Below are 14,568 nucleotides of genomic sequence, written 5' to 3'. Positions count from 1 at the left end.
ACCGTTAGTTCAGTTCATGGTAAAGATTTTTAGGCGTTCTTTTTTAATAAATTATCATATAGCCTGAGAAGCAATATGCAATTTGTGATATTAAAAACGCTTTCGTGTACCAACAGGACGTTATCTCGTTATCAGAATTGCTTGTACATCGATTATTTATAAAGCTGTAATAGCCGTCTTGGCGTCAATCTAAAATGCTGCCAATCTGCATAGTTTTTCTTGCAAGTTTTATTTCACATGCAACAAGCCATAGTTGGCTGGCATGTACCGACTACACTGAAAAGAACGGCGGCACTTGGAATCCGAACTTTTGCCGAGGTTTTCCGAGAAATGCCGAAATCAAAGCGCCGAGGGACGGAACGTTTGGTCTCGATACAGGTATTTTACCTTTTTTTGAAAAATAGGATTTGTGATTATATAGGGTGGAAAAAGATTGGACACGTTTTTATTCTATTTTCTCGTCCCATTTGGTAGTAAAAAAGAACATTTAATGAATTATTTAACCGTATCCTCGCGACTCCTATATAGACCATCGTTAATTGTTCAAAACACGATTAGGATATTTGGATAATATAGGCTAAAGGTGTCCCGTCTTACCCCACCCTACTATATTAATACTATGTGTATTGCAAAACTATTTTGAAAAAAACAACATTACTTTAAAAACTCGTTTATGTTTTCTCTATAAGGTTATGACTACTCACCCAATGAGGCACAAGCGTGTGGGCAATCAAAGGGAGCGGGAGCTTACACTCAGCGTCACCCAATGGCTATTTATTATCCTGGACAGCAAGTCGTTTTGGTCCATCCTATGAAGGTATGTAAAAAGGATTATAAAAAAGAAGAACAAATTATTGCGTTTTTTTATTAGGGTGGGAGAAGATAGAACATATAATTCTATTTTATCGTCCCATTTGGTAGTAAACAAAGAACATTCAAAGAATTATAAAACCTTATCACAACTTCCATAGACCGTTTTTAATTGTTTAAAACACGATCAGGTTATTTAGATATTATCTGCTAAAAGTGTCCCGTCTTCCCCTCCTAGTTATAGCAAGTGCGCTGCTAGGAGTTATATAGTTCTGTGGGGTAAAATGGAACATACCAGTAGCAACTAATTTTTTTAACAGTTTTGAAAAATTACCAATGCTCTTTTAGGGTCTTCAGACTGCGGGTATATAGTACTGTATATATTCCTTTGTTTACTACCAAATGGGACAATAAACTAAAACAAAAACATATCCCATCTTACACCACCAAAATATATACATTATCACAGCTTAAAACATTACCAGCTTGTTATAGCGGCTCATATAAGTATAAGCATATGTAATTATTCTAGAACCATGGAGCAGACATAGCATGCGGAACTATATGGATGCCTGACTCTGGATCTTGGCTTTACAGGGGAGAAATAAATAACAACGGGCCAGATCCAACACTGAGCAGATTCAGAGAAAAACTCGTGTTTGATCTTGGTAATAATTTTTCAATTATTTTATTTTACCAATGATGTATATAGTAGGTTGGAAAAGGTGGGGTAATATCAAAAAAACATAATATCAAAATATTCTGATTGGTTTTAAACAATTAACAGCAGTCTATAGGAGTCGTGAGGATGTGGTTTCATAATTCTTTGAATGTTTTTTGTTCACTACCAAATGGGATGAAGAAAATAGGATGAAAAGGTGTCCCATCTTCTTCCACCTTACTAAATAGCAAGTTAGGGCAAATGGGACAGCTTGGGTAGTAAACAAAGAACATTCAAAGAATGGTAAAACCGTATTCTCACGACTTCCGTATAGACCGTTGTTACTAGTTGAAAAAAATACGATCAAGATATTTAGATATTATGTTCTAAAACTGTCTCATCTTATTTCACAGTACTATATAGACCTATCCTGTCCCATAAAGTGATTTGTATGGTAATAAACTTTGCGTATATAGTGCTGTTAGTATGTGCATGTATATACATAAACATATCACTACTATAATGTAGTAAAATATGCAGTATACCGTTTTAATAGGATACACTTGTAAATTGAAGAATCATTTACTTAAAACAAGTCTATTTCATGCCTAGGCACTGTTAGCCTTGCGAAACTACAATTTTCGTCACTGGTTATTTAGTAAAACAGTACTTTGTAAATGTTTATAAAACCTGTGTTATAACGACTACCGATGCCCCGCCAGCAAACGCGCAGATATAAGCAAAAACCTGGGATGGTATGGAATTAAAACGGTTTTGGACCTAATTGGACCATTCAACTTCAAAATAAGATTGAAACATGTTTATATCACTTCTTTTGTTACAGGTCGTTCACCGAGCGGCTTAGACTTCGGCGGCGATGCTTCATTGAGTAGCGTTTACCCAAAACCGGGTTACGGAAACGCACCAAGATTTTGCGACAATACGGATAAGGCAATGGCGACGTACAGTTTTAATGTACCAAGAAACTTAAGGCCAGGTTCGTTAAAAAATTCACAGCTAAAGATTTTACTTATTTCGGTAAATGATGTGTGCATAGTGGGGTAAGATGGGTCGATTTTATTTTTTCTTATTTCCTCGACTCTATATAAGAAGCCTTGTTAACTGATTAAACTACAATCAGGAAAAATGAGGTGCTAAAGGCAACCCATTTTATCCCACAGTAAGATAATTTGAATGAAATGTTATGACGAAACGAGTACCTAAATTTCCCTATACGACTAAACGCGAGGTCCTAAAGCAAGGTTCGAAAAATTTCGCCCGTAAGGGACTTATATATGCAGGGTTTGGGGGAAACGGGACCACTTTAGCAAACAAAATCGAAATATCCTGATCGTGTTTTAAACAATCAAAATTGGTCCATGAGAACCGTAAGATATACGTTATTTATAATTCTTTAAACATTCTTTGTTGTCTAATAAATGGGACGAGAAAATAGAATAACAAGGTGACTCATCTTTCCTCCTTACTATATAACAATATTAACCGCAAAACAGGTGTATACACTTTCTTATGGATATGGGCGTTCAATGGAATGGGAAATATCTATAGTTCATGTTTCGAAGTAAACGTAGCAAGAAACAAGGCACACAGGAACTCGTTATTAAGGGTAAGTGAACTTGGTTTATGTACGGCAGGTCTATACGATAAAGCGAGTTTGACTATGCACTATTAACAACATATAGTATTGTGGAGGAAGACGTGACACCTTGGCACATAACATCCAAAAACCCTGATCGTGTTTTAAACAATTAACACCGGTCTATGGGAGTTTTGAGAATACAGTTTCAAATTTCTTTGTTTACTAGCATACAAGAAAATAGAATGAAAAGGTGTCCCATCTTCCCTCAGCCTACCAACCACAATTTTGACATACTACTAGTATACAAATTATGTTTTGGAAAATGTACAATAAATAGCATAACAGATTTTGACATATACTTAAATACAAATAATGTGCAATCTTTCGTGCCATAACTGTATAAACTGCTTTAAATACACAAGCATGTATGTACACATAGCTTAACACATTTATGTTGTGTTGTATAGTGGAGTGGGGGAAGTTGGGACACCTTTTAACTCTATTTTATCGTCCAATGTGGTAGTAAACAAGAAACTTTCAAAGAATTATAAAACTATATGCTCAAGACTCCCATAGACCGTTGTTAACTGTTTAAAACACGATCAGGATATTCGGATATTAGGCACCAAATTAAAGTGTCCCATCTTCCCCCAACCTACTATATAACATATTACCTGATATATGGCAGGGCTTATTCATTGCTGTCGTTACAGTTCACCAAAACATGCTGAAACTTTCCATTTGCAATAACCTATGTATATATAAACAATATATCAATGGCTCATCTGGTATAAAAAACGTATTACACTATACGTTTTTTATACCAGATCGTTATATACACTATACGTTTTTTATACCAGATAAGCCATTGATATATTGTTTATACTATGCCTGGTAGCAGAAGTAACAGAATCTATGTATATATAGTAATCCTTAACTTATAGGCTAAGTATAACTTGTAAAACTTGCAATTCAAGCTTATCTAAATTACTAAACTGGTAAATGCAGTTCCAATGGTATAAACCGCAAGTGCAGCAGTTACCAGTGCAAAACCATTGGAAGTCAAATTAGCTTGTGGTAATAATGTTTGGGCGTGGGACACGCCGCAATAGCAACCGCTGCGAACGTAACTGATTAAAATCCCGCTCCAGGCAAACGGAATTACTGACTACAGTGAGCCGTGCGGAGGGATGACGTCGAACCCGCAAATTGCTGGGAATTCTAACCCGGGATGTACACCGACTTTAGAAAGAACATTTGCTGCTTTAAACACACAAACGCAACGAACTACGACGCCTTTGTACTACAGATGGACAAATAATAATGTAAATAATGTTAGAACGCAGCCCACTACAATGTCAACAACAACAACAGTACGACCTACAACAACACGAAGAACAGTAAGGCCATATAGATATACAACAACAACAAGAGCTACAACAACAACAACACTGCCCAGCACAAGTAGCTCCCCGAGACCCGGAATTTCAAGGTGACGTATTATACCTATACGTCACACATACCTGCTACTGCATAAGATCAGTTAAAGTTAATTACGTGGTAAACATGAGGTGTGTGGAAACAGAACACCTATGTTATACCTACTGTCGGTGCCCGCCTTGTGAATATTAAAAAGCTACATTCCTTTATTTATTCATTTATTCATTCATTCATCTATTCACACATTAAATATTTCATTCATTAATTCATTCATTTATTCATTCATACATTTATACATACATTCATTCATTCATATATTCATTCAGTCATATATTCATTCATTCATTCATTCATTCATTCATTCATTCATTCATTCATTCATTCATTCATTCATTTGTCAAAAACAAAAAAAAAATCTTATTGATTAAAAAAAGTTTCAGACTTCATTTGAGCATACAACTTCATATGAAGACTTCGCAATTCGCTGGAGAGTTATGGCTGCCAATGATAAGACCGAATATTCGGAAAAGATATTTCAGCGTCGATTTCAGCTGCTCTGTGGAAAGAGCAAGTGTAAGTTTAACCTTTTAATGTGTACGAATACATGTCTGTGGAGAATCGTTAGCAACTAAATTGATTTTTTTGGCGTATAGTATCATTTAATTAAGCTGTATATGTTCTTTTTTTTAATACAGTCTTATATAGATTTTACATAAAATCGCATGCGAGGCACTGTATATGTACATTTTTATATTCTTTTTTTTTCTAACGTAGCCTACGCTGACACATCGCTAAATGGTATCTTCTTTTTTTGTGCCAGTTTTGGAATTGTCGCATTATTTCTGGCCTCGAAGAATCAGCTGCCACAAACCATTACGACCTCCTGCAAGAAGGCGCTAGAGAGCTAAACCTGAACCGTATTTATTATCACGTCTCTTTTGCTGAGCCTTGTGACTTATCCCAACATTCCCCTGTCGTACGACTAGTACAAGAAATTGTGTTTAACTAGTTGAACATTGTATATGCGTATACAGTAACCAATGAGTGACAATGAGAATGTACATTTTTTGTATTTAAACTCACTGTCTGCGAAACAGTGTATAAATAATGATATGCGTTAACTTGTACAATGATGAATATTTTTATTTTATCCTCGCATGGCCGCAAAACGACAGTCGTTAAACACGGGTGTTCTGTTTCATACACCTCGTTCCAGCTTACGAGTTACCATGTAACCTTTGTGGAGACACATACGTCCACAATGGTAGCAACGACGGGGCTTGAACCCATTACCGCTGAGTTACAAACAGGCCCCGAATCACGTTGCTACGTGGCCAAGTGCATGATGATATATACTGCTTATAAATAAATGAAAAAATAAATAAATGCATGATAATAATAACACTGCGATGTAAAACAACTAGCAATCTTATTTTCCAAAGAAAATCAATATAAGCCTTTCTGAGTAAATGCTTTCCAATAAGTATATAACAATTAAGTCTTTAGCACTTTGAATTTTCATGGTTCAACAGAGTGTTTTGTTTCTCCGGTGTGTTAAGCCTGTGACAGAAAAAAATCTGGTAACGATGTATAAATGAATGTAACTTGCTGTATACTCGCGTGGCCGGGAAACGACAGTGGTTAGCCTATAACATGGGTGTTCTGTTTTATGCACCTCATGCCAGCTTACGAGCTATACCACGAATTGATCTTTATTGGTATTTTTTTCGTAACATTGCTGGAAATTTTAACAACTTATTAGTTACCAGTGGGTGGGATCAATTATTGTTAAGTATCTTGATCAAGGACGCACCATAGTGGTAGCACCGACAGGGGTTGAACCCGTAACCCCTACAAAACCGATAGGCGGCTAACCAACTGTGCCACGGCGCCAAATTCTAAACATCCAGTTGGCCTTTAGCTCAAACTTGTCATAAATATTAGCTTAACACCAATGTAAAATGCTGCTTACCGTTCAGATGTCGGGAGACAAAATAGTTTCGCAATCACTCTACCGTGGAAATGATCGGAGTAACTTTTCTCGACATCTTCAAACAACATTGATAACTCTGAATCTGCAGTGTCTGGGAAGTTTCCTGACAAATAAGCGGCGAAGAAGGCAAGAATACTAAAGATGACCTTTAAGTAATTGTAGTTATGAGTAGTAGTAAGGTGATAGATAGGATACCGTTAACTAAAGCCCTATTTCATGATCGTGTTTTAAACAATTACTAACAATCTTTTAGAGTCGTTGTGATACAGCTATACAATTCTTTGAATATTGCTAGTTTATTCCCAAATAGAACAAGAAAAGAGAATAAAAATGTTCCATCCTATGCGACCCTACTCTACTACATATATATTAACGCGTTTTATTCAGTTAAAATGTATTACCGGAGTCAGCCACGGTATGGTTAAGTGAAGTTGAACTGTAAAAGGTGTGAATATACTTCCAAAGCGAGCTGACATAGAAGAAAGACCTAACGCTGTGCTCCTGTACAAAATAAAAGTTGAATGAATAAAAGTAATTTATTTAGTTTCGCGTGACGGTACGACGGCATACCGTATGATCTATTAGTGACCTCTGAGTTAAAGCATTTACTAATACTGCGGTTATAATTTACGACTGAAAACAGCTTTATTGGTTACATCTAATTTGTTTTTGATCAAGCTTCAAAAAGGGTCGATTAAAATTATGCTAATAATTTTAATACGTGCTTACTCATTAGTGTTTTGCTCTCTTGTACTATTTTATATTACTTACCTACCGACGGTCGGAAACATCTCAACTGTGTGAACATATAATACAGCAAACGCCAAGCTTGCTGCAAATCTTCCAATCATTGCAAGAACGATGCTCAACGTTTCAAAAACTTTAAAAACGGCAAATTTGATTAAGTGCTACAAAACACATATCAGCAGACGAAAATCGCGTTCAACGTATTCAGTGTTGGATAAAAGATTTATATTTTGCATTATCAGTCTCTGCAAAAGGGATTTAATATCTTACTTTTATATCGTAGAAGAATCACCCAACTTCAGGGGGGCGAATTAAGGTTCAACTTCACGGAGTCAATTAGAGTGGCATATTTAGTAAAGCCGCTAAAATTGCTAATTATATATACATATATTTTTTCAAATACCCTTACCCTGTTGTCCATTTCCAAGTTGAAGAACCACCGTTGACAACAAACAAGACAAACTTGCAGTGTACAACGAGCTAGATGTACATTTGGAGAATCCAACCTTTCTAATTGCGAAGATAGCAACTACGCAAGCTGCAAACTCCATCAAGGCACCCAATGCATGGTTCAAATACACACCGCCCGGCAAGTTACCGACGTTCAACAACAAACCGAAGTACACCATACTGCAATTTAAACAAGAATTAGAAAGTGCAACATGTATATGTGGTTATTGCGAAACTTATACCTTGTTACCATCCAGACAAACATGTTGCATAACGTCAGGAACCTTGTACAAGGAAGACGATACATTGCGCGTAGTGGACTTTCTTTGCTTCCCTTTATCAGATAAACAAAGAGATTCAACAACAACAGTCTTGTGTTTTACATCCATGATATATATGTGTTAGAGCCGAAGCTCGCTTCATAACTTAGGGTATTGGATTCGAGACCTGGCTCAGCTATTTGTTTTTATATGTTTGTCTTTGGGCAACACACTTAAATGCAAGTTTTCCAACCCAGTGGTCTCTTATAGATTTCCAAATTATTTAGTACACAAAAAACCACCCACAATTTTATGATAACTTGTTACGTTGGTGCTGCTATTTCATTAAAACAAAAGTGTAAATAAGTTAACTTTGACAATTTTCTTTTAAAAAAGTACCTTAACTTTTTTAAACTTATTAAACTCGTCCACTGTAGCTTGCCACACTTCTTCAGAGAGTTGAGTTTTGTTTCGTTTGGCGATAACCTCGCATACTTGCTTTGATTGGGCTTGTTTATTATGTCCGAACAACCATCTGTTGTATTAAACAAAAGTAAAAAAATGAGCGTAACTTGTTTTCACTCACTAGGCGTGACAATAAAAGTGGTTATAAAACACACATTCTTAGGCCATTAATCTTTTATAACGATACGTGCTTGCTCATTACATATTTTCTCTCTTGTTTTTATTTATTGAACGGCTGATAAATTATACTTTAAGTACAAAGGCTGATAACTTATACTTTAAGTACAACTTTAAGTATTAAGGCTTAAGGCAGGGTTGCCAACCTGTGTCACGGTATAGAAACTCTTATCTTAAAGCTAATTATGAATAGACCTTGGTGGTTTTACCTTGGTGATTCGGAGACCAACCAACCAAGAATAATAAATGGAACAAAACCGACGATTGATTTGGCGATTTGCAAAGATCGCCAGTGTCTCCAAATTAGTGCAAGAACTGAGAGCGACATTGAAAAAATACCAAAAATGGCATTATACCACAACCCAATCACCGTTCTCCATTTTTTCCTAGATAACTCGATCACTTTAAACAAAACAAAATCACGTCAGCAATCGTACGCATCACTTGTATACTACAACTTATACGAAGTATTTAAAGCGAAAAGCAACTTACTGTAAACGAATCCACTTTCTATCATTGGGAAGTATGTAACAGATGCCAGGAATCGCAATGCAGTGTAGACGTATACGTTTGGTGACAATGAAATACCACATGTTACAATGAGGGACAGTATTGAACTTACACGTAAAACAGCGATTCTTCCAAATCTACGTACAATTGAAAAGATTAGTAATATAAAACACCCAAAGCTAATACGTGTTACATAACTTACCGATCCGCTACCAAGCCACCCATTAAAGAACCAACTAGTAACCCAGCATAATTTAAAGACGTCGCGAGAAAAGAAATGCCAACTTTGTCACATACAAGATCCCACTAAAAGTAGTATATATTATAAAATAGAATATGGTTTAATATGTTTTATAGATATTATGTTATGTTATAAATATCCACTAAGATAAACATGTTATAAATTACTGAACATATGGTCATAACACTGTGCCCATATGCTGCCTATTCTTATATAGAGATACCGGTTTTATAGTATACTGTGGGATATAACTGAATACCGTTATAGCACATAAAGTTCATATTTCTTCATCATGTTTTGATCAATTAACGCTTTTAAAGTCGCGGGGGTACGGTTACACAAAAAGACGAGGAAAATTATGTAAACATGTCTCATCCTGCCCCATCCTACTATACCTCGGTAACTATCGTTTCCTCGAAAGAGCTTCTGTCGTATTTATATCCTGCATCGCATTGAACAGTCTGCATTTCATTTCCGGTGTTGGTTCCGAACAAACAGGTTGAATCTCGAATATCTTTACATGACGCATTGAACGCGTACCTCTGGCAACGATCTGGTTTCTGAAAAAAGCACATCGATGGCTATATGTGTTTTCGGAAAGGTTAGGGCAGTAGTATACAAATTTAGTTTGTTGATTTCAATATATTGTAGGGAAACTAACCTTGGTAATGTCGTTAACTGGAATAAACAGCTTTGTTATTTCAGTCTCGTTTATATTCGGATATGCAGTAATGTTGTCGTAAGGTTCGATTCGGCATCTACTGTCCGGCATTGCGGCTGAAAAGAAAGAAGAATGAATGTAAGTTATTCTCACTTGGCGGCGCAACGACAGTCGTGAAGCACGGATGTTTTGTTTGGTACACCTCGCGCACGCTCACGAGTTGTATTCCACGTTTTGTAGGTGAATATTTGTTTAAGATTTCTATTATGTTTTTATTGTATAGTTGGCAATTTAGACAGCCATTATTAACCACTGGAAATGTGCAATTACTCTTCAGCGTCTTATGTAGGGACACACACGTATACACACAATTTGGCAGCGCCAAGCCTCGAAATCATACCCTCTGAATCAAAGGAGCCCTATTTACCCATTATACGAAATCTATCATTTCAAATTCATCTCGCCTAAAACAGCATATATATCACTTTTAACCTGTTATACACTTACCAATAAAAACAGATGCTGTATTCATATAAGATGATGAAATTCCCAGCGCAGAGAAACACAAGCAAATAAATATTTGGTATCTTCCATTACCAACTATATTTTCTATCACATTATCAAGCGAGAACATAATGTGCACGTTCTGCAATAATTTCTGTATATACTAAATACGTATAGCTAAGATGAGGCCATATATGCGTTTTTCTGTTAATACGCCGGAAATTGAAAATTCTTTTTCCTTAGTATATAGGCTTACCAAGGATATACTCTTAATTAATACGCGTCCGAAACTCAAGAATAAATAATTGGCTGTTTCCTGTTATCTAGTCAGCAAGAGATTGCATCAGAAGGTGTTTCATGATAATTATATTATTAACAGTAACAGTATATCATATAAATTATGAAACCGACAAGCAGTCACACCCTTACACTTTTTTTACGCGCACTATAGTAAACATCTATATAACTCTAACATACAATTCTAGCACTGTAGCAGTACGAACACCTATTATATACTAAAAGAAACAATTGCTTTGAGACAGTGTTTTCTAAATACTGAAGTCACAAAGTTGGGATACATTCTCCTGAAGCCAAGTTTCTACGTGCCGTGTTCCAACATCGCAAACACTGCTTTCCTGTCGGAAGCATCGTCACGAGCCTGTCTGTGCCTCTCAATGCCTTTCTTCTGCGCCTGAAGCAGTGTGGCACGCCCAGAACGATTCGAGTTTGCAACATATGGTCCTTTAGCCTAAACTGAAACAGTACAGGAAGCAGAGATAACGCCGCACAGCATTGCATTTTGTTGTGATCTCTTTTCGCAGTGAGTCGTACTCTTCTCCTCTCGGAACAAACTTCGCAGTTCCATCATAATATGCCGCACACCTGTCTGCAGCGAAACCAAAGAATGCCTTCTTCTTTAGCACTTAATAATAATTTGATAAAACCGCATGAGATGTTTTATAAGTGGCATTCTATCTTCGCAACGTTTGCCTTCAAGCCACCCGCACTGTGAATCCTGCGTTTAATATGTAATAATATTAACAGTAGGAATATAGCATATAGTAGAGTGGGGGAATATGGGACACATTTTTATTCTAATTTCTTGTCGCATTTGGTTGTAAACAAAGAAAAGAAATATAAAACCTTATCTTAACGACTTTCGTAGACATTTGTTAATTGGTTAAAACACGATCATGATATTTGGATATTATGTGCTAAAGACGTCCCATACCCCCCCACCCTACTATATATAAGTTATATAACCGGCAAGCATTCCAACAGGCCAAAGCCATAGTTAAGAACAACAAACCAAAAAACAATTATTAGGTGCGCGCACTGTAGTAAACAGCTGTATAACGAGAACATACAATATAGCTTGAAGACAGCGTTTTCTTAAATACTAAAGCCACACATGTGGCACTCTAAAAGACTTATTCAAATTGAAAAGCAAATGAATACGTTAACATTAAACAAAAGCGACTAACAACCGAAGTATAAGAACTTTACGTCTGCACAGCTAAAACATTAAAATAAACTTAAAAGACGAACGTCAGGCAAGACAAAACGTAAGAAAACGTGGGAATGTAAATTGCAATTAACCTGAAATGAGACGCGCCTGGCATATACGCAACGACTAACTTAAACAAATGCTATACGTTTGATAACGGTGGTTTGGTCCGGGACGCTGCTTTAACGGCCAATCGCGGGACCTGACTGCTGCAGTCTGCTAGAAACTGCATTAAATACGACTTAACTATAAAAACATGTCATTTAATAAAAACCGCATAAAAATAAATGACATAAAAATATACACTAAACTGTTACACAACACCTTTTGTAACCACGTAAACCCGATACAAATATCACTTAACGATTCAATACTATCACTTATCACAACAGTTCGCTCACAACATATAACCTTTTTCCAACAAAACAATAAAACAACCTTTCGTCAACACGGTACAACGAGAACTGCCCGATAAACCCAAATCTAGAAAGAGGAAAAGCGCGACACGTGACAAGCAGCAATTAGACTAACGGCAATAACGGCAACCAATAAACACGCAGTAACGTTAAAATAGGTGCAAGAAACAAGTCGCGTGTGAATAAGAGAGATAAGAAAAGCAAAAAAGAACACAAATAGTGGAAAGAAACACATTCAAAACTAAACTGACATACATTACAAATATTACGTAAACAATAAAAACAGTGCGCGTGTCAAAAAACTAAGTGTTAAACCCACGACTTTACACAAATTTAAAAGGACGCTTCAGTTTACAATCGTTTACATCCCAAACAGCAAATGCTCATCTTGGAAAACGAAAGGCTTTCGTAAAGTAGCAAAATACAGTTTCTCCACTAACATAAAGTGGTTAAATGCCGCCACCATGTGACTGATATAATTCATTGTCGATCATCTCAGCATGACCGCTCGGTAGTGCATTAGCAAACTCGTATACAGCATTTCCGTCTTCGTTAACAGCGGCAACAGCAACCATTTTACTTTTGTTTTCAAGTGGTTTGCTGTCAACTTTGTTCTCGATTCTATAAACGTATTTTGTAAACAGCTTTAGTAACAACCGGAATAGGTATTATGCAATAGACAGCTTGCCATATGTTGTGTGATAGTCTTACCGTTTAAGCTTTACGATATATGCAACCAGTAGAAGTAGAAGAACGCCAAAGCCAATGACTAATCCAAGTAATATATTGTTGGTGTTTTTAAGCTTATGTATGCTTGAAAGTTGGTCTATGAATAACATCGTGAGTCAGGAATCCACTGACGTATATACGCATTAAAACAGGGAAGTCGTTTACCTGATTGTACGCTGCTCACTGTAGTTTCGGTTACGTCGCTTGCTGTATCAGTGGTCCTAACTAAAAGGTACAATACGGTTTAATGTAGACGTAAATATAAAATGCACTTTAATATAAACATCATACTCGAAGATGACTTACTTGTGCTGGCGATTGTCGTAGTTAAAGCATGCGTTGTTGTAACATATGACTGACATTCAATTATAAGATATGTCAACCGGATTCTTATGTTATGTGAAGTAACATTTATTCTTGGTGGCCAATCTTTACTCTTCTTTATTTCACAATCGTGTTTTCCCAAGTTACTGCAGTTCGAATATGGAGAAATGTATAGAAAGCATCTCGGATGAAATACATTTTCCGTCATAGGTTTGCCTTCAATATAAAACACGAATTAAAAAAAACAAACACTTTGAGAATTTTTTACCATCTGGGAGAACCATTCCTTCTGTTGTAGCCGACCGTCCACAATAGTAATGCATCAACACCATTAAAACTGCATAATTTGTCATGTTATTATTGAGGGGGCGAAACGTCGAATAACAGATTTTTCTTAGTGATTCATAATTATAATAATAATAATAATAATAATAGGCGTTTTGATAGTAGTTTTTCTGAATTCCTTTGCACTCCTCTTCTTGAGATTTGCAACATTCTGCAAGATAAAACATTGGTTTTAACGAAACATTTTATAAATATTTAAGTGAACAACTTACCTAAACTTAAAAAGAGTACAAGTATAACCAACCAAAGGCAGCATGAACAAGAAATTGACATTCTATGTTACTCTTAAATCAAATTGTTTATAAATATAGTAATTGAACGATCAAATATCTTTCTACTTTAAATGCCAAAACTTTTTAAACGACTCTTAGTCTATCCTTACAATATTCTGCTTTATAAATTGCAACACGGATCAGTAGATATATACTCTTCCGCCTTTGTTTTGCTTCATGGAGGAAGTAGTTCGCCCACTGTTCATAATAAATTGAATTTCACCTGTAGTAGCCTACGTAGTTTACCTTATGTATTGCAACCATGCTTAAACAAAATATCAAGCTGACATCGCGCAATGCGTATAATATAACAACAAATGTTTTTCTTTTATGTAAAAAACAGAAAACTTCCTAATTAAATCATACAGATTTGATTTGGAAAAAGCAAGCACGTAGTAAAACCATTAGCGCGCTTGCATGTAACCCACGGGTAATGGGTTCAGGGCTCGACGCTGC

At 36.1% G+C, this 14,568-nt stretch overlaps 3 protein-coding genes and 1 long non-coding RNA gene across 5 annotated transcripts; 1 reads left to right on the top strand and 3 right to left on the bottom strand.

Moving 5' to 3' along the window:
* The first annotated feature begins 95 nt into the window (after nt 1-95).
* Nucleotides 96-5,913, top strand: LOC101242977. The gene is made up of 8 exons (XM_004225461.4): nt 96-378; nt 690-817; nt 1,343-1,478; nt 2,316-2,468; nt 2,986-3,098; nt 4,223-4,563; nt 4,952-5,084; nt 5,332-5,913. Exons 1-8 carry the CDS (start codon nt 195-197, stop codon nt 5,518-5,520), a joined length of 1,377 nt encoding a protein of 458 aa, XP_004225509.2. The 5' UTR covers nt 96-194; the 3' UTR covers nt 5,521-5,913.
* LOC101242743 (organic cation transporter protein-like) lies at nt 5,563-10,815 on the bottom strand. 2 transcript variants are annotated; one of them, XM_004225549.3, is made up of 13 exons: nt 10,523-10,815; nt 10,016-10,131; nt 9,750-9,914; nt 9,316-9,419; nt 9,096-9,250; nt 8,813-9,005; nt 8,361-8,496; nt 7,944-8,035; nt 7,661-7,881; nt 7,276-7,384; nt 6,906-7,005; nt 6,484-6,650; nt 5,563-6,071 (listed from the first exon to the last, which is right to left on the bottom strand). In XM_004225549.3, exons 1-13 carry the CDS (start codon nt 10,647-10,649, stop codon nt 6,014-6,016), a joined length of 1,743 nt encoding a protein of 580 aa, XP_004225597.2. In that variant the 5' UTR covers nt 10,650-10,815; the 3' UTR covers nt 5,563-6,013. The 2 variants fall into 2 exon arrangements, with proteins under 2 accessions (XP_004225597.2, XP_026694704.1); XM_026838903.1 differs by having other exon boundaries at nt 6,484-6,607.
* Nucleotides 10,816-11,177: 362 nt separating this feature from the next.
* LOC113475215 lies at nt 11,178-11,947 on the bottom strand. The gene is made up of 2 exons (XR_003396959.1): nt 11,856-11,947; nt 11,178-11,534 (listed from the first exon to the last, which is right to left on the bottom strand). It is a non-coding gene; the product is annotated as an uncharacterized LOC113475215 (long non-coding RNA).
* A 395-nt stretch (nt 11,948-12,342) lies between these two features.
* On the bottom strand, nt 12,343-14,312 carry LOC100186665. The gene is made up of 6 exons (XM_002121641.3): nt 14,053-14,312; nt 13,764-13,991; nt 13,478-13,711; nt 13,337-13,396; nt 13,154-13,268; nt 12,343-13,063 (listed from the first exon to the last, which is right to left on the bottom strand). The coding sequence occupies exons 1-6, from the start codon at nt 14,111-14,113 to the stop codon at nt 12,892-12,894; spliced, it is 870 nt and encodes a 289-aa protein (XP_002121677.1). The 5' UTR covers nt 14,114-14,312; the 3' UTR covers nt 12,343-12,891.
* Nucleotides 14,313-14,568: the final 256 nt, after the last annotated feature.

The sequence above is a fragment of the Ciona intestinalis genome, chromosome 1 (assembly GCF_000224145.3).
Source record: "Ciona intestinalis chromosome 1, KH, whole genome shotgun sequence".
Classification (NCBI taxonomy): Eukaryota; Metazoa; Chordata; class Ascidiacea; order Phlebobranchia; family Cionidae; genus Ciona; species Ciona intestinalis.
This window is presented reverse-complemented; position numbering and strand designations above follow the sequence as displayed.

What these genes read in the sequence shown, in the direction of transcription:
- LOC101242977 (XM_004225461.4), top strand. Translation starts at nt 195, where the DNA reads ATGCTGCCAATCTGCATAGTTTTTCTTGCAAGTTTTATTTCACATGCA. An exon ending in AAAACTCGTGTTTGATCTTG is followed by an intron (nt 1,479 to 2,315) that starts GTAATAATTTTT and finishes CTTTTGTTACAG; the next exon opens with GTCGTTCACCGAGCGGCTTA. An exon ending in GCTCTGTGGAAAGAGCAAGT is followed by an intron (nt 5,085 to 5,331) that starts GTAAGTTTAACC and finishes TTTTTGTGCCAG; the next exon opens with TTTTGGAATTGTCGCATTAT.
- LOC100186665 (XM_002121641.3), bottom strand. Translation starts at nt 14,113, where the DNA reads ATGTCAATTTCTTGTTCATGCTGCCTTTGGTTGGTTATACTTGTACTC. An exon ending in AGGAATGGTTCTCCCAGATG is followed by an intron (nt 13,712 to 13,763) that starts GTAAAAAATTCT and finishes TTTATATTGAAG; the next exon opens with GCAAACCTATGACGGAAAAT. An exon ending in TACGACAATCGCCAGCACAA is followed by an intron (nt 13,397 to 13,477) that starts GTAAGTCATCTT and finishes TGTACCTTTTAG; the next exon opens with TTAGGACCACTGATACAGCA.
- LOC101242743 (XM_004225549.3), bottom strand. Translation starts at nt 10,649, where the DNA reads ATGTTCTCGCTTGATAATGTGATAGAAAATATAGTTGGTAATGGAAGA. An exon ending in GGTGGCTTGGTAGCGGATCG is followed by an intron (nt 9,251 to 9,315) that starts GTAAGTTATGTA and finishes AATTGTACGTAG; the next exon opens with ATTTGGAAGAATCGCTGTTT. An exon ending in TTTGTCTGGATGGTAACAAG is followed by an intron (nt 7,882 to 7,943) that starts GTATAAGTTTCG and finishes TTTAAATTGCAG; the next exon opens with TATGGTGTACTTCGGTTTGT.